The sequence below is a fragment of the Alternaria incomplexa genome, assembly GCF_024043165.1.
Source record: "Alternaria incomplexa strain BMP 0042 chromosome Unknown scaffold_7, whole genome shotgun sequence".
NCBI classification, from domain to species: Eukaryota; Fungi; Ascomycota; class Dothideomycetes; order Pleosporales; family Pleosporaceae; genus Alternaria; species Alternaria incomplexa.
This window is the reverse complement of record NW_026249856.1, coordinates 971,934-992,758: the sequence shown is the minus strand read 5'-3', so window position 1 is coordinate 992,758 and position 20,825 is coordinate 971,934. Positions and strand designations below refer to the sequence as shown.

Genomic DNA, 20,825 nt, shown 5'->3' with positions numbered 1-20,825 from the left:
ATCGTTGTCATGATCTTCTTATCGAGCTTTCTCGTATAGTGTCTCATCGCCCAGTTCAGGGGCATGTCCATCATCTGTGCCAGCCTCTAGAACGTTCCGGCATCTCGTCAATGTCAGTTGTCCGAGTCCTCCGTGGGCTTGGGTGTTTTCAAGTCCTGACGAAGTGTTCGCATCAACGATCATAGATGTTTTGCCCACAACTAAAGCATTTATGGTAGTCGTAGCCCAACCCGCCGAAAAAGGTGGTGATCCAGCTCGTAGAACTAGTTCGCGCTTGATACCAGGCTTCTGTCTCTTGGTCGGATTGGCGATCCTTTGGCGGTTGACACTTTTTCTGGGAACGAGCTTTAGCTCGGAACCAACAAACCCGTCGAAAGCATCTCGAAGGTGTGGACAATATCGCTGCATGTTAGTAGGTAGTTGTGTGGGTCTCTCCAGGGGCTCTGTGCGCGTTGCCATTGGTTCGGTCTTGGGAGGGCCGACAGAGTCTGGCGGTTGTGTTGTCTTCGGTATCAGCCTACTCTTCGTGATGATGACGCCGCCTGAAGTCTGCGTGAAGGTCAGCAGTGTCAGCGTTGACTATTGTTGACATACGGAGATGTGCAACGTATTCGTAAGATGTATTTGGCTATCTTCGATAGGGTCCACGACCGCAATGGGAGCAGCGACGTCGAGAGTAACATCCTAAAGTCAACAGCGTTAGCTGCCCACGATGAAATCCGTGGAAGCTCCTTACACCCGGTAGAGGCAGTCCATCCAGTGTAGTAGTCCGCAGCAAAGCGAGCTCATGTGCTGGTAGACGCCGTTTCCGAGTGCTCGAAAGCCCGTTGAGAAGTCCTTGTCTGCTGCCGCTACCAGAGGCTAGACGGAGGTCAGGTGGTGGTGAACGTGGGATGTCGTATACAGATGGCGCATTCGTGAGACCATCCAAGACAGATCGATCTTCTTCGATGTTGGTATCCAGCAGCCTGTCGGTAGTTGCAGCTTCCTGACACAAGTTGGTTCTGATGACTTCTGCCTCCGCAGACGATTCTGAGGGCAAAATTGCTGGCTCCCTGCCCGGTTCCCTGACTGACACATCGCGATGTAATCCGGAAAACGGGGCAGCGGAGTCTGCCACGTCCAGATCTTGGATAGGCGGTCTGAAACGTGACGGACGGTCTGGCATCCCTCTCACACATGAAAGAAAGGCGCTCAGCCGTAGACGATTGCCGACGAAATTAGCATCGTGCGCCATGTTGCCTGAGACGGCGGTTCGCATGTGAGTTAGTACGAGGGAAAGGATGTGTGATCAAAGTCGCATGTCGTGCACACGAAAGCTTCAGAGCATGCTGTATGCTGCAGTGAAGTCTAAGGTTGCAGTCGCGGAGACAGATGGTGGCTGCCAAGAGAGCCATGACGACGCGGGTCCCGAGGTCCATGCGCCTAACGCGTCGCGAATCTTTCTATGTTGCGAAAACTGGAGGAAGTGGCACAGGGCAATCGCAAGCTATCATAAGAACCCACCATGTCGATACCGTCCACACCGAGATGGCCTGCAGACGAGACGGGCGTGCCAGAGATAGCCGGCGACGAGTGCTTCGGAGACCTGGTGGACAAACTGTGCCAGTCAGTCAATGCATGTGCATGCGCAATTGCCCAGTAGCCTAACGCGAGAGTAGGTTCTTTGAGCATAAGATCAAGCTGCCACATACCTTCGAAGATTTGCGTCGATCGCAGGAGGGCCGGGCAGTCCAGCCTCTCATCGCATACCTGTCCACCCAAGTCGACCACCCTGCCCTCGTATCCGCTCTACTGTATGTCGAGGCAGCCCAGGTCGCTTCCATCAATACCAGATGATTGCATGTATGAGTGGAGAGCGCTGACCATATTGAAGAGCCCTGAAGGGACATTTCTCTGCCTTGGAGGAAACCAGCGACGAGCCTGGTGTGAACGAAGCGCGAGGCTATGCATGCGAATTCGTAGCCTGGCAATTCTTGACGAACCTGAAAGAAGCCGACATCATCGAGTCTCTGCTAGTAGAACTCCCGCCGGCAACGACGCCGATCACCTCCAACCCACCGAACGGCTACCACTCGGGCGAGAACGAACGCGACACCACACATGCCGACGAGCGGTCGCCTTTGCTTCCCGTATCCAACACCGATTACTTCGGCCACGGCGACTCTCCCAGATCTCGCTTCGGATCGCTGATGTCACAATGCGAGAATCTCAGTGCATTGGAGCTTGCGACTGTATCTGGTGCGAAGAAGTTCCTGTCTCAGAGACCAGTCCAGAAGATCATAAATGGCTTGTGGAAAGGCGACATCGTATTCTGGGAGACCCTCAGTCTACACTCAGAGAAGAAGCCCAAAAAGTACAACCGAAAGCAGGCCGATCCCTTCTCCCGGCTACGCGTTCCATTGTACTTGAAGATTTTCGAGACACTCTTTTTTGCGGCATTTTTAGGGCTGTACTATGCAGTTCTAGTGCAGCGAAACAACGCCAGAGTAACCATTCCCGAGATACTGCTCTACGTGTGGATTGCCAGCTTCGCGTACGATGAATTTTCGGATTGGTTAGACGCAGGGCAAAGCTCGTTCTATGCCTCGGACTTTTGGTAGGCATGCGTTCTCATCACCGAGTTGGTGGAAGCTAACGTTTTTAGGTGGACCTGGGACATCAGTATCGTCGTCGTGGGCTTTGTCTTCTGCATTATGAGGATTGTTGGTCTGACTACAGCCAACGCTACCACCATCGATCTTGCCTATGACGTACTCGGACTAGAGGCTCTCTTCCTCGTGCCGCGTATCTTCTCTCTCTTGAGTCTCAATCGATATTTTGGCACCCTGATTCCGTGTCTCAAAGAAATGACCAAGGACTTCATCAAATTCCTGTCACTGGTAGTCATCCTGTACCTGGGTAAGGCGTCCGATGCTTTAGTAGCTGCAGCCAATGCTCACCGATATAAAGGGTTTCTAACCACTTTCGTACTGCTGGCTAGAGATAGTAGATTCAATGCGAAACAGATGGCAAGTTGTCTATCGGGGTCACCGACGTGCCAACTGCTGACTCATGCAACGTAGAGTTGGATCCTGATCAAGGTCTTCTTCGGGTAATGCTGAACATCACGCTACTGTCGCTATACCAGCTAATGCCTTCTCAGCTCTAGCTACCTAGGTTTCGGTGAGTCAAGCCTCAGGCAACGGCCAAGCGAAGGCATACACCGATTCTTGTCCACCAGTACTGACGATAGCTGCCTGCAGATGTCGCCGAAGAGATGTATGCACTCCTTCGATCAACAGTGCCAATGGCTTGCTAATGCCTGCATAGCTCGCCGTTCTTCGGACCTCCTGTAATGGTACGAGTCTGACTATTTGGAATGCATCGCATCGCGGCCTGCTGATCACACACTAGCTTGTTTTCGTCACTTTGACAAACATCTTGTTGATTACAAGCCTCATATCGCTTTTGAGCAACTCGTTGAGTAAGGTAATGAGCTTTTCTATTGGTTCTCACTGCTTTGCAACCTCAAATCGCATGCATGTCTATGCATGCCAAGCGCAAAACAACGGTTAACGCCCGACTGGACCGCCTCATCTCCATTGCAGTCTCCCCAGAGTGCATTCGCATTGGGGTTAGCACTTGATTTCTCCCGGTTGGTCTTACGGGGGTGTGATACAGCCCCATTGGGACTGCAACAGGAGATTTCTCGCAGGCACTGACTGCCCTGACCCCATGAACAACCGGCTATAGCTTATCATCTCTGGCTATATTACTTTCCAAAGGATCGATATTGACGGTGAACAGGTTCTCGATCATGCGCGAGATGAATATTTGTTCATGTACGTCGGCATGATCCAAGGCAACTTTCTTCAGGCACTGACGATGCAGCTATTCCGTATACGTGCTCGAAGCATCAAGCTCGAATCGATTGACATACTTTCTGCCTCCACTGGTAAGTATGTTGTTCAGTGCTATTATTATGGGGAGGTTAAAAGCGGGCATTAAGCGCCGGGTCGTTCAACGCCCAATCGACACAGCCTCTATGACCATCGTGGAAGACGCGCTCAGAACCAACCAGTCAAAGCTTTGTGGCCGGCTCGTGAAGGAAGCATCGTCGGCGGATGCTCTGCCGTTGTCACGTCACTGACAAGCCTTGTTCTGGCGCTCAGGCTCTCTCGACTCAAGGCCGCTGTGAATCCCTGCGAACCCACAACGCAGTGGTATCCACAGCCGTGCTCAACTTTGCAAGGCTGACCGGCTTCCAGAATCTCATTCCGCTAGTCATTCGACCGTTGCGGCTCGTCATCCCCTCCGAGCGACTCAGGAGCGTCCGGATCGTCTTGCTCAAGGCCACGCATCTACCTCTTGTATTTGCAATCTGGGCTTATGAGCAGCTGACCGATACCCGTAATCTCGATGTGAAAGTGACATCTTTCAGCGGACCGCAGACACCAACCCCACCAAAAAAGGCTCTTCGGTTGCCGGTCAACTCTCCACGCCTATTGATGGCGGAAGCACCAAACTCATTTGCGAGGAAGCCCCAGAAGCCCCAGGCACGAGCAGGGTCTACAGAAACCGATGCTCCCTTGAAGGCACTAGTCCTCAAGCTTTCAACGCAAGTTGAAGAACTTACTGCGATGGTGTCGCAGCTCCAGCAGCAGCGCGAAGCGAGCACATCGGTCGCTTGATGGCCGGCGCTTGCAGCCGCGGACATATAGGTACATTTTGCTAAGGATGAGCGCTGCAAATCCGGTTAAAATTCAAGTTGATCTTATCTGTCTATCCCAAGAGCTACTCAAACAAGCGTGTATGGAGTTGATGTGTTGGTGTCTCACTTTGGTAACGGCAATGGGGTGACACATGAATGAATGATCAACGTCAGATACAGGCGGGACATCCTTTGCCAGACTGGCCAGTTTCATGGGGATGCACATCGAGCAAGGGTACAACCGCCCTCTCCTCTTGCGCCTCAAAGTCCGGTCGGCGCAAGGATGCCTGTGTTCGGCCCGCTAAGGCCTAGCTACCCGGCTGTCTGGTTCACTTGCACATACCCCGGTCTCGAGCTGCATCCATTGCCCCCCTGCCACTCTTTCATAGCCCCATGAAGCTAACAGGCGCCTGCCGCGTAGGCGGCTCGAGCTTTCTGTTCATGCTGCCCTGTCTAGCATAATTTCAGAATCTGCCTAACACTCAAAAGCCCACTGTTTAACGTAGGTTCCGAGAACGCACTTGCGCAGTATACAAATCAATTCCACCTTGGAGTTAGTCGCGCATTGCATCGTACAGATATAACTCGTCCCGGAACGCCCTGCAGTTGGCATCCTCATCCAGCTTCTACCACATCATTTCTATCTTTGCCTGTCTTCATTCCTCGCCAACCTACTTGACCTCAAAGACTTGTGGACTACATTCATCCCTTTGAGATCCTTTCATCATGTACTCGTACGCGGACCAGCCCACGCCACCTTTCAACTCGCCTTACCAACAACACACATCGCGGGCAGGCTCCCTACTTGAGTCACCCTATCCTTCCCCAAGACAACAGGAGCCTCGGCCCTACACACATGGTCTTGGTTTATATCCAGTCCACCCTTCGTTGAACACTCTCCCTCCATCGCCCCAACAATCGGAAGGCTGGGTTGGCGCTCAGTATCCCAACGGCACCTCGGCAGAGGCCACTGCAGATCCCTATCTGTCAGGAGCTTTCGATCACCCAGTCCCTCATTCGCCAGTACCGTGGAGTTCCTCCCAGGACTCACCTCCTACATCCCCAGGCGTGTACAGTCAACGCGCGATGTCTGCTGCTTACTCGCACGATGGCTCAGAGTCTGAGTCTTACTCTGATATCAAGTTAGAGGGCCCGGCATGGAACTCAGCAGCTCGCATCCAGTTTGGCACAGAAGTGCCAGTCACTATGGGTGGTCCGTCCTTATCAGGACATCCACCACTCACAGTAGCTCCCGATCGGCTTAGCACACACATGTACTCCTACGAGAGTGCGTATTCATCACCAGCTATGCCTGGATACGGCTCGGGACCGGTATACAACTACAGCAACCGTAACCCCGTACGGGCATCGCCAGTGATCAGGACTGCCAATGCACGAGCTCGGGCTGCACGAGCTCCTCGAACTGCCATCGCAAAACGAGCACGCAACCGCAGGCACACTGATCCCGCCAATGCTACCTACCACTGCCTGATTTGCACCGACAGGGGTTTTGCCAGAAAATACAACCTCAACCAGCACATGCTTACACATGCGGCCGAGCGAAAGAAGCCGAATGTTTGCCCACACCCTCAGTGCGATAAACACTTTGTGCGCAAGACAGATCTGGCTCGCCACAACCAGAGCGTGCACACGAATGACAGACCTTGGAAGTGTGCAAGGTGCCCTGCAACCTTTCCTCGTAAAGACACGCTTAGCAGGTCAGTAGTAACCTGATTGTGTGTTCATTTCATCTTGCTAACAACTTCTCAGACACGAGGAAGATGGATGCAGTCGCCGCACCCAAGTGAATGCCGATGGCGTAGCTTTCACGCGTTCAAAACTCTGATCGACGGCATAGGTCAGACTCAGCCGCTACATGACTCTTCATCGATCAGCGAGGGCTGTCCTGCACCAGCACTTGATACATGGAGCACAGGGAGACACGTCAGAAGCAGTTCGTTCAGTGGAAGATTCCACTACGGGTCGTAGCAAATTATGTCGCTGTCTTGTTTCAAGGTTTTCTTTACATTGCGTGGGTGGAAATTTGCAACAATGGCGTTTTAGTGCACTCCAAAGAATGTGAGAGCTATAGAAAATCCGTAGTTACGTGGTAAGGTTGCCCTGCTTCATCGCATAACGGCCCCTCTTGTTTACTAGGCGAATATGATCACGCTCGTTCACACTACACCATGAAACCTCTGCAATGTACAAAACTCAAATCATGACCAGCTCCTCTAGCATGGTACCCTAGCAGTCTAGGAGGCTGGAAGGACGCCACCTAGATCGATCCAAGGAGACTGGCTGCAATAAGCCGGCACTGTCCACAACGTCTTTTTGTACGACCCACCTTAGGCGGGGATACGCCGGGGACCACTACCGCAAGCCACGAAGCGCGACCCTTGTCAGATCAAGTCTACATGGATGTGGGCTGTTTGTGAAGTGTTGCAGGTATGGTGCATATTAAGCGCCCTCGATGTGAGCGAATTCACGCAGGCCGCATCTAACTGGCCAACGATACGCTGGGGAGGTGGCACGGTGAGATAGCTTGCGGACGGACCCACGATGCTACTAATTAGACGCAGCATGCTCTTTCGCGGGCTATATTACCTGTGATTTCAGTCGGAAACTAGTCTGGGGCAGCTGTAGGAACAAGGTCAGTGGACGGATGCTGCTCATGCTAAGCTGGAGCGTTCCCACCACATCACGCATCGCTGCCGACCCACATCGCAAATCAATCCCGGAACTTGTCTCTGCTCCCTGTCCGTGTACTCCAGAGACTAGTCGCGCAGCGTTGTGATGGGCGCTTAATGTTTGGCCGTGTGGCCTTGTCTTATCTGGCTCGAGCCACGTCGGCTCGTTGGTTGCAGCCCTCGAGCGCGCTAGGCCCCACACGTCACGGCCGCCAAGCTCTCTCCCACCACGATCCTCCAACGACCTCCCCAATCTGGCCGTGCTCGTTTCGACGCGTCTCTTTTCGCTTACCCTTCAACCCAGGCCCGTCGCAATAACGGCGACCTTTGCTGCCTAACCCGGGATTCTGGGTCTGAGCCAGCCAGCAGCTGCACGTTGTTTTGGCCCCTAACATCCTTCCCCTCCTCCGCACTGATACAGGCGATGCGATCAGCGTCTCGCTCGACACGACGAACTGTGCATGACGACATCAAATCAAAGAGGAAAGGATCGTGCGACAGACGTTCTGCCCCAGGCGCCACTCAGGTGACGCTCGTCCTATGCGAGTGACAGCCCTCATATGCGACGGGACGGGACCTTCTCACCCCATTATGGCTAGCCAGCATCGCTCGGCCTCCATGCTCCATGCCGCGAAATAAAGGAAAAAGTCACCTGTGCCGGGCCGGACAGGGCCATCTCGACTGAGACATCCTGCTGCAATGCACATCAGTCGGGTCGCAGTTTGGGCCATTGCAACATTGGCATATCTTTGCAATCACCTCCACGTAGACTATACAGTCTGCATGTATTGCTGGGGATTGACGGCATACCTATACGAGCATCGCTTCATCCTCCATTGGTCAACTCATCAACCCAATAACATCATGAGAAAGGCCAAGCCTGTTTCCGCCCGGTCCAAAAATGGGTTGTCACTGACGAGTACCAGCCTGTTGTACCACTGCATCGAGTCTCGCCCACTGCAGTGCTCGAATATGCTTAGCCCACACAGCAACGCGGAATTTATCGCTTGAACTCAATAATGAACGACCAATTGTGCCGCGCACCCGCCGTGTTCCTGCAGTGAGCTGACCGGAAGATCCACGTGTAATCTAAGCAGTCAGCAATCTACCATGCGACCAGCCGCACCAAATTTACGGGAAGGAAGGTGCATCGGTTGGCAAGTTTGTACAACATAAAGCGAGACCCAATATGCGTGGTTTACATGGGTCATACGGAGAAGATCACGGGGACCAAGTTCTCGAAACAATCCTACGAAGGAGCGTTTCATGGCCGAGCACTGACCGACCCATGTAGCTGATTGGACGTTCCGTTGTGACAACGCCAGAAGTCCACGCATTATATGGGTAAGAGGAACGTGGTTTGACACTGCCGCTCATGGCACACATTACCTGCTAGGCTGGCTGACGATCACGCCGGTGCATTCTCGCAGCCTAGTGGCAAGAAGAGATTCCGCCTCCGTGGAAGAAACCCCAGCGACGTCAAAATCCATAGTCATCTGTGTCCCTGCTTATTGCGATACCACATAGAAGACAGCCGAATGCTGTTCGTGCAATCTGACGTTGCAAACCTTGGTACAGGTTACTGGAAAACCACACACATGGCACTGGATACATACTGGACGCAACACCACGCGGTTGCCATGCACGCACATTTCCTGGCGCTATGTTGTGCGAATCGCGTTCCCCAAAGCGCTAGACGGCGCTTCTAGGTTCCGAGTCGATCGGTAAGGCGTTAAAAAACCTGGAGTTGCCGCGATGCTTCCGCTGCCCGCGCGAGCCGCAAAACCCCTGCTAGCGATGTCTGGTGCCGCGTCCACAGTCCGCGATAGACGCCGCCTCGCTAGAGGTGTGTGCAGTGCAGCTAAAAACAACGTCGAATGGTGGGTGTTTTCAGCCCGCACATGCGCTTCCTGTGAAGGTATGATGACATAGTTTGAAAATGAGAAGACGAACTCGGATAATCTTGCTCTCTTTCTCTACTCTTACTTTGTTGTACTGGCCCGTCTCGTCATTTGGAAAGTGCGTGAGGTCACAGCTGGTCAGGCCCCCCCTTCCACTTCGGTCTTCAGCAAATTCTGTTCGCGCGTCGAACAGGGGTATGGCGCTAACGGCCTCAATCGATCCGCCGGCTGCAGTGGAGCAGCTCAGGGCTTATGACAGTCTCCACCCACATACAGCGCCAGCCTGACTCTTGCAGTGGCCCTGAGTGCCGAAGCTACACAATACCCTGCAGAACCAGTGGAGCTATCAACAGGGAAGCTGTTCTCACCTTGGAAGCATGGTATTTTGCATAGGTCAGAAAATCCGGACTGCACTCTTCAGTATTAACTTGTCCACTTAATACAGGGCCCACTTTGAACATCAGTAAACCACACCTGTACCACACGATCTTTTTCGTTAGCTCAGCGTACTGTTTTCATGCTCGGGAATTGAAACGGAGAATTATATCACATATCTCCGGTATCCACTAGAAGCTCATCAGGGTTCTTCCAAGTATATGTACCAACCGTACGAATTTCCCAAGACGGTTTACTACGTTCGGGTACGGTATGCTTCTTCCCCGGCCAATGGCATCGAAGAACGCACGGACAGCGTACCAAATCAAGATGCAAGCCGAACCTTGGAACTATATGTGGTACTGTATCGCGACACTAATGTTATGCAAAACCCAGACCGAGTACCAGGAGGTAGGTACGCTTGTGATCCTACTGTAACTCTGGTGACTTGGCAGATGGCCATCCACGATCGAAGAGGAAGGCGGCGAGCTACATGCTGTTCGTAGTTAGTCCGCACATCTTGGGCGCGTGGAACACAAACTGCTCAACACCGGACAGAATTCCTCAATGTGAGGCTAAACCCTTTTCTGAGGCTTACATGCCATTTACTAGACACAGTAAGGGTATCGAGATATGTGCAGTCTAAGTATAACTTGGTCCGACGCGAAGCGGTGTTCGAAGGGTCCGTATCACTCCAAGCGCTTGATTCATGAATACCATCACCCTCACGATGCCGGACTAAATCCTCTAAGCATGTCCGCGAATAATGTTGGCGGCATCTCCGTTCATCTTCACAATCAGCCTCGCTGGGTTCGGGGTCCATCTTCAAACAGTTAGGACGCTTGGCATACCTACGGCCTTTCCCTTGCTTCGGCACTGTGGCAGGACGCCGTCCAATATTGTAGCCCCGTGTTTTGCGACGATTGCAGAAGCAGCCTTGTCGTTGAGCCTCAAATGTCAAACAGAAATGATGAGAGATGCATATCGTCCGCGTCCCCCGGCCCCCTTTCTGCAATCTCACAACGGTGAGGCACAGCCAGATCGGTGCGGCAACTGGAAACTCCCGCAAGCGTTTGCTGTCCACAAACGGCCGATTCGCCGAGATCGTCGACTTAGTGGGCGCGAAGCTGCGCCGCCCGATCATAGCAAACGATGAACGCAAACCGAGCGCAGACAAGAACCCTCCGCGGGGGATAAGCCTGGATCTCCTCATCTCGCTTGCGGGGAAGCACAACCCTGACTTCCTGCCTGAAAATCGTACGAGCATCGAAAACACAAATGACTAGACGGCGATGTCGAGCTATGATGCTCGCAAGCTGCATTGCAGATGACAGCACATCCAGCAGACTGGTAGCGATCTCTCGGCGCTCAGACACGCTGTCACACCAATCGATACGAAATTCCGACCAACGACGCCGGCACGCGCATGTCCACGACTCCGGCAGGATGCTTCTTGCAGGACAAATCTTACCGAGCTATACAAAGCGTTCCTTGTGGATAAAAAAATGCAGCGAAACGAAGCCGAGAGGTAGGAGACCAACACGAAATCCCTGCAGTCCAACAATCCAACTCAGGCAAGAGCAAATATGCGACAGCGGTCACACCCGGATCGACGCCATCTTTGCAATTTGAGAAATGGCATCCTCCATCCCCCATCCTGCATATGCCCGTTGCCACAACGTGTGATGAACTGTGCCTTCTCGTGGCCATTGATTACGCGTCAGCCGCCCGCCGACCGGCATCACACCAGTGTTATCAGCAACCGCCATGCATTTAGCCCTATTTAGGCCGGTGGGATGAGACAAAAAGATGGATATTTGCATAATTCGAGCGGGATAGGTGAACGCATATTGGCCTGTCTAGGCAGGAGACATGCGAAACAGGAAAGTGACAAGTCGATTATACTTGCTAACACTGGTCTCGAATGGCGGTAAATTTACCCTCTCAACGGTTCAGCCGTTCGCGCTTAGACGCCGTGACCTGCGACGGCCCACGGCAGACAGGCCTCAGCAAGTAAGAAGGATGCCGGCATCCGAATCTCCCATGTCTGTAGGCTGTCTGCTCCCGTGCTGGATTGTCACTGTGACCGGTCCATGTGGGTAAAGATCAATTGTGCATGGTACTCGCACTTTTCCTACTGATTGGCTCGGAGGGCGAGACGATGTGCCCTTGGCGCCTTTCGGAGTGTATTCAATCAGGGCCGAAAAAAGAGGGGAGATGGGTCGAGAAGACTTCGTAGGATCATGAGGATGTGAAGGTAAGCTTCTGTGCCTCACGGGTGAGGCTGCTTTCTGGAAGCAGGTAAGACGCATCAGCTCTCCGCAGTGGCTGACGCAAAGTGCGACAATCCTCCAGACACTACGCCGCCGATTATCGTTACGAGCTTTACCGCACATGTCTTCAGCCCGCAACATCAGGTCAATCGCTGAGGTCGTTCTTCGCGCTCCCCGAACGCCCGTGCGCCGGAAGCGCGCTTTCAGACCCCACGCTATTTGACATCAAACGTTGTTTCCCAGTATCACACCATATGACGCTTGATACTGGGGAAAACATGCTAGATACAGAAAAGTAGGTACTGCGACGCTGCCTAAGTCGACCATGAGCCACCATCGACGAGACATCAGCCGCTGGTAGAGCCACCGGCAGTATACAGTCGGTCGCCACCACAGTCAGGGTGATCCTTTGGTCTCAGCCGTATATGTGCGACGCAACGATGTGGTAAATAGGCCAAGGTGAGCCCATGGTTGATACTCCCACTGTATGTTCAAAGCGAGTCAGTAAGCCACCATTCGCGTCGCGAGTCTGTGTCGGCGCAAAACTAAGGTGACTAGCAGACGGCTGGTAGTGCCATGACGTGAAGCTCGTCTCTTATTCCCTAATCAAGCTCTCAGACACCATCAAAAAGCTCGCCCATGTGTATAGGACTTTGGGAGGAGCTAAGGAGTAGGCAGGTAGTAGCTTGATTCGCCTCTTCTTCCCCAAAAGACATAGATTGTGCGGTGAAACAACATAACCACCTACGTATCTCGTTCCTTGTACATGGGGTTTCCTAGCTTTACGCAGGAGCCTGCTTCTGGTACGATGTGCTTCTGTCATGCAGACAGGAGCCTTGGAAGTATCCAGCGGGTTAGACTACTGCACTGACTGCATAGCAAGATTAGAATGTAACATGTGAGTTCGTGACAAGCGAAAGGCCAGAGTGACCGAGACCAGCCATCACTGCGAGAGCATGCTTCACCGCCTGAATCTCTGTCTTTGATGACGGTGAGGTAGCTTTTCGAACGACCAGGGCCTGCACAGTGGCGGCCCGGTACAAGCGAGAGGTCTCGTTGCTTCCAATCACAACACCCAGGCTCCTTGCAGCTGTACAGTGAAGGACCATTCCGTGATGATACACTATATCTTTCATGCGTACCGTGTTACACCACAGTCTAGACACGATTATAGCATGCCTTGCAGATACCAATGGATGTTTCGTTGGTCATGGAAACCTTGACTTCAGGTACTGGCAGGCATATCTTACGGCCAAGTGACTCTACCTCATCACATACACCTCCGCTTGGTATTCGGCAGAAGCTGAGTTATTGCCAGGCAGCGAGAGTCAGTGACGATGCTCACCGGAATGCCTTGAGGCATTTGCGAAACTTCTGCTGGCGGCTGGGATCCCAAGGCTAGAATATCGTCTGGGAGACGCCTGTCCACTCAAACTTTACTTCGATGAAGGGCGCATGAGTCCAGGCATCGGTATTGTTAGAAGCGCTGGTCTTGCTTCGCCTGCATTCATCGTTGGTATCTTGAAGTGGGTGAGGAATCTAAGCCCCAGCACTGACGCTCGATGGGTTTCGCTGATCGCATGAACAATCAGAAAGACTTCGATATGGAACTGTCATGATGGGTATTGACGTATGTCGTTCTAAATATAATACATGTTCATCTACATATCGTACCTGCGCAAGCACCGAGATGCAGTGTTGAGGCGGTGCAGCACTGCCCTGCCTGTGCCGCATGCACGTCAACTACTACGCCGTATCATACTGCCGTGTTAATCGTCATTCGTGAATTGTTCGTCCTCTCTTCTTCACCTATCGCTTCTGCCAGTCGCCAATCTTTTGTTGGGTGCTTAGATGAAGTCTCCATCACCAAAGCCACCGAATGGATTCGGCGGTCGTCCACCTGCTCCGCCGAAACCACCAGGCCCTCCAAAGCCGCCCCCGCCTGGGAACATAGGACCTCTCCCTCTGTCCTCTCTGAGTGGATCGCCTGGTCCTAGAGGGTCGTAACGCGCCCCCGGAGGTGCTCTGGGATCATATCCACCCTGTCCGCCTTGACCGCGAAACAGCGGATCATCGAAGGTGGGATGCATCCCGCCGCCGCCAAAACCGCCGGGTCGTGGCAGCCCTCCTGCTAGGTGTGGCCGAAGGGGATCATTAGGTCCGAGACCCTGTGGATATAAATCGTCATGCCCAATGTTGATGGGGTTGTTACCGGGCATGCGACCGGGCTGTCTGTTCATGCCCAACTCGTCGTCAAAGCCAGGTATGGGTTCTGGTAGATGCCGCCCCGAGCCTGGCTGTGCGGCGAGAGGATCGTTGAAAGGGTATGGTCGTGCGGGCTCCGGTTCGGTGGGGGGCTGCCGTGGGTTTGCGGGTCCCCCTCGTTGTGGTTCTTGCCGATCCGCTGTAGGGGTGCGCTCCCGGTCGGTGTTGCCCTCCTCGTAGCCTGGCTTGTTCAGCCCGGGTGCCAGCTTCTGTATGACAGATATCTTGAGGAGCGAGCCGAGGTCGTTCAGCCTGCCTGGCGAGATGAACAGTTCTTGCACCTTCTCCGACACCTGCTCCGTTGATATATCTTCAGACACGCTGAATGGTAATTGTGATTCGGATATGTAGTCCTTGGTCGTGACTTCGAAATGTGTGGTCTTGTCATCGCCGAGCGCGAGAGCGTATACGACAGCTTTGCCTCCCAACCTATTGACCTTGACGAGGTACTCCATGGCTGATTGCGCGTGGGCGTATCTGAAAGCGTATGAGGATGACGCATTCCATTCCTTCGGTAACGACTCTGGGTTTTCGGCGTCTGCGTGCGCTTCTATAAGTTCCCGAGTTATGACGTGTAAAGGTAAGGGTGAATGAGATGGGTGCTTACCTATGCGCTCGTCTTCGCCCAGCCCGATCAGGCGGAAGCCAACAGCAAGCATGCCGGCGTGTACTGCTAGTGCGACGGCTGCGGTGCCATTCTTGAGCTGTGAAGATTCGCCTTTTGGTAGCGACGTTGCCATGAACAGCGCGAGCGAACCCGAGCTTAGCGGGTTGCCCGAAGTATTCTGGTGTACCATCTTTACGGATCCCGGGTGCGTTGTAGTCGTCGAAGTTTCGCGGAGTGGATGAAGGGATTCGTGAAGGTAGTTATAGCTCGTGTATGGTTTATAGAAGCGTAGTGGTGTGAAGAAGTTTCAAGGCCGATGGAAATAAATGCACTATGGTTGGAGTTCAGGCAGCGGCCAATGACGCGTGGGCGGGGCACGGGAACGCGCTAGAGCAATGCACGATATCTGTTCATGCACGATGCAAGCGCCAGATTCGATAATCTCTCTACTGTACTACTTGCATGACATCACTGTCGAGATCAAAGTTTCCGCAAAAAGCAAGTAATATTGCCGAGCCATGGGAATGCTCAGTATGCACCTATGCGTAAATCAAGACTATCGTGCTACTCCAAAGGCATGTGCGCCAACCCGTGGGGAATAATGTGGGACCAAATACGCCAGAGGCAATGCAAGAAGAAGAATAAGAGGCTTAAAGGAAAGTGCATCGGGCCATGTGGTGGGATATCTATTCCGGCAAATCCTGTGAGTTGCTTGCTGCGAGTTCGTTCGGTTCAAGAAGGCTGCAGTCAACGTTAGCAGGTATCAAAAGGCAGTACACTAACGGACAACATACGAGTACTGTTTGTACAGTGTACCCTCGCCTCCCTTCTCCAAGTCCACGTTGAACACATAGTAGTTGCCTTCACTGGTAACTACCATAACCTGAGGACCGTTATTATTCAGCGCTACCACATTCCTCACAGGTCCCGTGGAAGAGCTTGTCGGAGAGCGTGGTATCTTGACCCACGCAAAGTCGCGCGAGGGCTCCCAGATCTCTGCTACAGCGCTGGGTAAGTATCCGCCGACGGTAGCGGCGAAGGACTTTCCAACGGTCTGCGATGTGCGTCGAATCAAGCTCCCAAAAGTGGGATTGATGGGTTTCCGCTCCGGAGTCGATACATCTGCTATGCTGGCACCGAATTCATCCGCTGTCTCTTGGCTCGTTCGACTTCCGCTACGTGCATGGGACGCGCCCATGGGCTTGCTAGGCCCAGAAGATACGCTATTACTTCTGCTGTTGGGCGCTCCTAAGCGGAAGATGTGGACAGTCTCGGTCGCCGACGATACACTAAGCAAGGTCGATGTCGAGTTGAAAGACATGCTGTATATCCTGGCCGGGATGGAGCCTCTCCGGAACTGGTACAGCTTCTGCGCATCGGGTATGGAGAAGACGCGGATGATGGTGCCCTTTTCCGATGCCGTCGCTAGCAGGGTACCATCGCTGTTCAGCGCAATGCAAGAGAGTGGAGAGTTGTGCGCCTCAATCACGTTGACTGCCTCCATCTTCGTAGCATCGTATATAAGGACTTCTCCGCTTGTGGGTGCGATGTGATCGGCTTTGGGCGGCGCGTGCGAAGGCGGCTGGAAGGTAGCGGGTGCGGCTTTGGTGGGTAGCGGATACACAAGGTAGTTGTTCTCGGACGATGCTGAGAGAGCGCATATCGCTATGCCAGTCAGTATGTGTGAAGTGCTGCTTCTTGCGACGTACCATTAGGATTAGGCGACGTCTTCTCCGTCTTGAGCATCTGCAGGTTGCTTATATCGTAGATGTAGAGTTCCGACTCGAGCACGACGACGATGCGTTTCCTGTTCATGCGCATGGCGAGGATGGCCGTCCGGAATGTCATCTCACATATGGTCGAGTGCCTCTTGTGCTTGTCAGTGCGTGCCTGGCCAGAGTCGCCTGTCCGACGAACCTTGGTGTTTTGTATGCGCAGCACGCGTGGCGACAGCGTGAGGGCTACCAGCGACGTGGAGAAGAGCATCTCGAGGCTGGAGACATCTCCCTCGCGCGACTCGGACTGCTTGTTAAACGGGTCGGTGGTGTATATGCGGTAGCCATTGGGCGTGCCTGTGCGATTAGGTTAGTATATATTGGGCGGGTAGCAGACAGGGCGCATACCGACGCCTAGATGGCTGTGGTCCTGGTTGAAGGTTACGAAATTCATCGCTGGAGTCTGGCGTTGGCTGCGTGGTTCCGGGTGCTGCGAGGGCTGGGGACTATCCGCGTGATAGCTCGGTGCAGCTGTTGGCCGCCGTTCGCGGGGGTCCAAGCCCTACAAGCGGGTGCGCAAAGGTAATCGCAGGCCCGAGCGATTGCGATGCCGATAGCGATGCGTGTATACGCCGGTGCAAGTGATAGAAAAAGATAGCCTGCGCCTGGTCGTAGGTTGCAGCTACCGCCGTCTGACGATGGTTCACGCGCCCATGCAGGGATGCCGACGTCAGCTTAGCCCCGCGTAGTGGCTGGTGCTCCAAAAAGCATTCCTCTCCCAAGACCATGGCCACCCCATCGTGAAGACCTGAACATGGCCAAAGACGCCAAGATGCGCTCCAAGAAGGCTGCTGCAAAGCGCAAGGGTAACCAGAAATCCCTGCGCGAGAGAAGAGATGTGGATATCATGAACGTGAGGTCCCCAGCCTCTTCCGCCCATAGCATCCTCGTAGCCACTGGACTAATATCAATGTCAGACGAATGACAGCAGCATTGTGTCCAAGAGAAGCGTATCGAAACTCTATCTCAGCAATGAGCCTGACTTTTATGAGCCTTTTGTACCAAAGTTCGTTCGACGCAGTACGTCACTTCGATACCACCTGCACCTGAGACATGGACTGATGCCCTTCAGATCCGTTGATTAATCGCGGGTATTGGCTACGAATGCATGCTATTGAACAAGTAGTCCGTCGTTTTCTCGAAGAAGAGAACGGAAAGCCCAAGATTGTGGTGAACCTAGGATGTGGATAGTGAGTAAGACATCCGTCGTCTCGACTCTAACACAGTGAGAAGCTACTAAGTCCGGAAAGTGATCCCTTGCCTTTCCAGTTTTGGCACAGATATCCGGCCCTCACGCAATCATCTACATTCGTCGACGTCGACTATCCACAATTGATGCAACGCAAGAGAGATACCATGCTTAGCAATGGTCTTCTTCGAGACGCCTTGCTCAGGACCAAACTCCGTCAGTCCGAACAGCCTGTATATCTTCGTAGCGACAGCTACATGGCTCTGGGATGCGATCTGAAAGACCTTGCCACACTCGAACGACTTCTGCGGGCCGAATTCGATGTCCCCTCGTCTTCAATCCTGTTCGTCGCCGAAGTGTCTGTGACCTACATGCCGCTAAAGGACTCTGATGCTCTCATACAGTGGGCTAGTACTATCGAAGACGGTATGCAGATTCGTCAAACCCTGCCCATAAGCTATGCTAACATCTGTAGCTCGCTTCTGCATACTAGGTATTCATTCCTTCATGTGTATGTACCAGTTCGCTTATACTGACTTCATACTGCATAGAACAGTACCTTCCGCAAGGCCCAGCTCATCCCTTTGCCAAGACAATGCTGTCTCACTTCGACAAGCTACAAGCATCAATCAACGCGGTTAAGTTGCATTCATCACTTAACCAGCAAGCCGCTCGTTTCCGTAATGCAGGATGGCCCACAATAACCATGGCCCGCAATCTGTGGGATCTATGGTCTGATGATAGCTTTACCCCTCCCACCCTTAGACGCGGGCTGAATGCAGTGGAGCCGTTTGACGAGTGGGAAGAGTTTGCGCTCTTTGGGGGTCATTACTTCCTACTCGTCGCTTCAAATGCAGAGCAAAGTGGACCGACTGAGTTAGCCTATGGCGAGGCAACAGCCACCACAGGGTGCAGGAAAGCCGCTGATACGGGAAGTGTTACCCTTCACACCTTGAAATTATCGGGTGGTGGTGCCGTGACGCCACGTCGTTTCACAGCAGCTTTCGCTTTCGACAAGGACTCTGTGGCCTTCCACGGAGGTCAAGGGACGCAAGCCCGTCTCGCCGATATGGACACATTGACGCGGGAGGATCATAACGGGGATCGTACCATCCAGCCTTGTGGCTTGCTGCCTGCTGCCCGCGTATGCCATACTATCACATCAATGCGCAACGGTGAAGCGTTGTTGGTCGGAGGCCGCGGATCGCCCACCCAGGCTTATGCAGATTGCTGGCTCTTCAACCAGGGAGCTTGGGCCAAAGTGGACGACCTGATGCCAGCCCGGTACCGCCATTCTGCTGTTTCTGTTGTACTAGGAAGTGGGGAATCACAGATCCATGGCGTCTTTGTCTTTGGTGGCAAAGCCAGTGACGGCACAGTACTCGATGCCGAACACTACTGTGCCTTATGGACTGCCAACGGCGGATGGAACAGCATTCCCGTCGACGGACCGCGCCCGTCTGCACGCTTCGCCGCCGCGATGTCCACGATCGATTTTGCTCAAGATTGGGGGTTGCTGACAGGTGGACAAGACGAGAGCGGCGTGGTCGTACAAGACGCGGTGTGGGAGTGGTCCATTTCCGCCACACCAACACCTAGGCTCAACTTTAAGGACCGCACCAATGACGTTCGCAGCAGCTTGGAGAACTCTGCATACGCGCGTATAGGTGCCAGTCTAGTTCCGTGGAACGATTCTCTGCTGTTGATTGGAGGTGTTTCAAAGAAGCATATCCACTCTCTATCAGACGACTTCCTGCTCTTAACATGCAAGGGCACGACCATCGAGGTGGAGCATCCCAGTATGCAGGCCTTGCCGCCAACGACATGGCCTTTGCTAGTGGGTGTAGGGGCCGTTTCAACCTCTCGAGGCGAGATTGTGCTTGCAGGAGGAGGGGCAGTCTGTTTCTCAATGGGAAGTTACTGGAATGAAGACCCGATCGTCATCCTTCCTGACAATGCGCAAGGGGCCAAGTCGTGGCGTCGCGCTGTGCCGAGTCAGATCAGCGGCACAGCAGGCACAGCAGGCACAACACAAGCGAACGCGACTGGAACAGGACCCAAAGGTCGGCGACAGAAAGGTGGTGTGGAGAAGAGACCTACTACTACTGCACGTACTACCGAGATCGCAAGGGTGCAGATTCAGTTGTCAGATGACTTTGCGAAGCTGGCGGCTACGTCAAAACCGGCCATCATCGAAGGCCTCGATATCGGCCCGTGCACAGACCTTTGGACACTTGACTATCTGAAAGAAAAGCTTGGTCCAGAGAGAGAACTTGTCATTCATGAATGCACATCAGACCGTATGACGTTCAAGGACAAAAACTTCTCATACGTCAAGAAATCAGTGGCAGATTTCCTAGACGGTATCGCAGAAGGGTCTCACGAATATCTTCGTGCTATATCTTCAAGCCAGCCAAACAAGCTGCCCACCAAACTCGAAGATGACTTTCCGACTATATCCGATGACTTCCGCGTACCAGACGTATGCAATCTAGTCGAGGAAAATTACCACAGCTCGCCCCTTCGCATCTCAGGGCCCGTGACCTTATGGCTACACTACGATGTTCTATCCAACATTCTGTGTCAAGTCCGCGGTTCAAAAACGCTATTTCTCTACCCACCTACCGATGTTTCTCTATTAGGCTTCCCTCCTGGGGGCTCGTCTTCCAATATTGATGTCCTGACGTCCAAAGACCAAAGGCTTCGGCGCACTCATCCGCACATTGCTTCACTCAAGCCTGGTGATGTCTTATTCATACCACCCATGTGGAGTCATACAGCTACGCCGGAAGATGGCGTGAGCGTGGCAGTCAATGTGTTCTGGAAGGGCTTGGAGAAAGGATACGCGGCTGGGAAAGACGTATATGGTAACAGGGACCTGCAAGCATATGAGAATGGGAGAAGAGATGTGGAGAAGATTGTCAGAGCATTCAAGGATCTACCAGTCGACGTCTCCAAGTTTTATCTGGAGAGACTGGCTGGTGAGATTCTGGAGCGGTCGGATAAGCTTGGAGAGAAGAGGAAGGAAGTCATGAAGGAGCACCAACAGTAGATAGT

General features: G+C 53.2%; 4 protein-coding genes across 4 annotated transcripts; 2 read left to right on the top strand and 2 right to left on the bottom strand.

Moving 5' to 3' along the window:
* Nucleotides 1–1,507: 1,507 nt before the first annotated feature.
* Nucleotides 1,508–4,673, top strand: J4E90_005525 (uncharacterized protein; the record flags this gene model as incomplete). The annotated part of the gene is made up of 12 exons (XM_051435078.1): nt 1,508–1,608; nt 1,662–1,796; nt 1,877–2,599; nt 2,648–2,901; nt 2,953–3,011; nt 3,066–3,094; nt 3,146–3,181; nt 3,313–3,340; nt 3,397–3,471; nt 3,790–3,824; nt 3,874–3,937; nt 4,251–4,673. 12 exons carry the CDS (start codon nt 1,508–1,510, stop codon nt 4,671–4,673), a joined length of 1,962 nt encoding a protein of 653 aa, XP_051291102.1.
* A 9,106-nt stretch (nt 4,674–13,779) lies between these two features.
* On the bottom strand, nt 13,780–14,994 carry J4E90_005524 (uncharacterized protein; the record flags this gene model as incomplete). Its single annotated transcript, XM_051435077.1, has 2 exons — nt 13,780–14,747; nt 14,805–14,994. The coding sequence occupies 2 exons, from the start codon at nt 14,992–14,994 to the stop codon at nt 13,780–13,782; spliced, it is 1,158 nt and encodes a 385-aa protein (XP_051291101.1).
* Nucleotides 14,995–15,582: 588 nt separating this feature from the next.
* ATG18 (autophagy protein) lies at nt 15,583–16,973 on the bottom strand (the record flags this gene model as incomplete). Its single annotated transcript, XM_051435076.1, has 4 exons — nt 15,583–16,469; nt 16,514–16,673; nt 16,722–16,876; nt 16,928–16,973. 4 exons carry the CDS (start codon nt 16,971–16,973, stop codon nt 15,583–15,585), a joined length of 1,248 nt encoding a protein of 415 aa, XP_051291100.1.
* Nucleotides 16,974–17,333: 360 nt separating this feature from the next.
* On the top strand, nt 17,334–20,820 carry J4E90_005522 (uncharacterized protein; the record flags this gene model as incomplete). Its single annotated transcript, XM_051435075.1, has 6 exons — nt 17,334–17,432; nt 17,497–17,599; nt 17,652–17,769; nt 17,830–18,194; nt 18,244–18,261; nt 18,320–20,820. 6 exons carry the CDS (start codon nt 17,334–17,336, stop codon nt 20,818–20,820), a joined length of 3,204 nt encoding a protein of 1,067 aa, XP_051291099.1.
* Nucleotides 20,821–20,825: the final 5 nt, after the last annotated feature.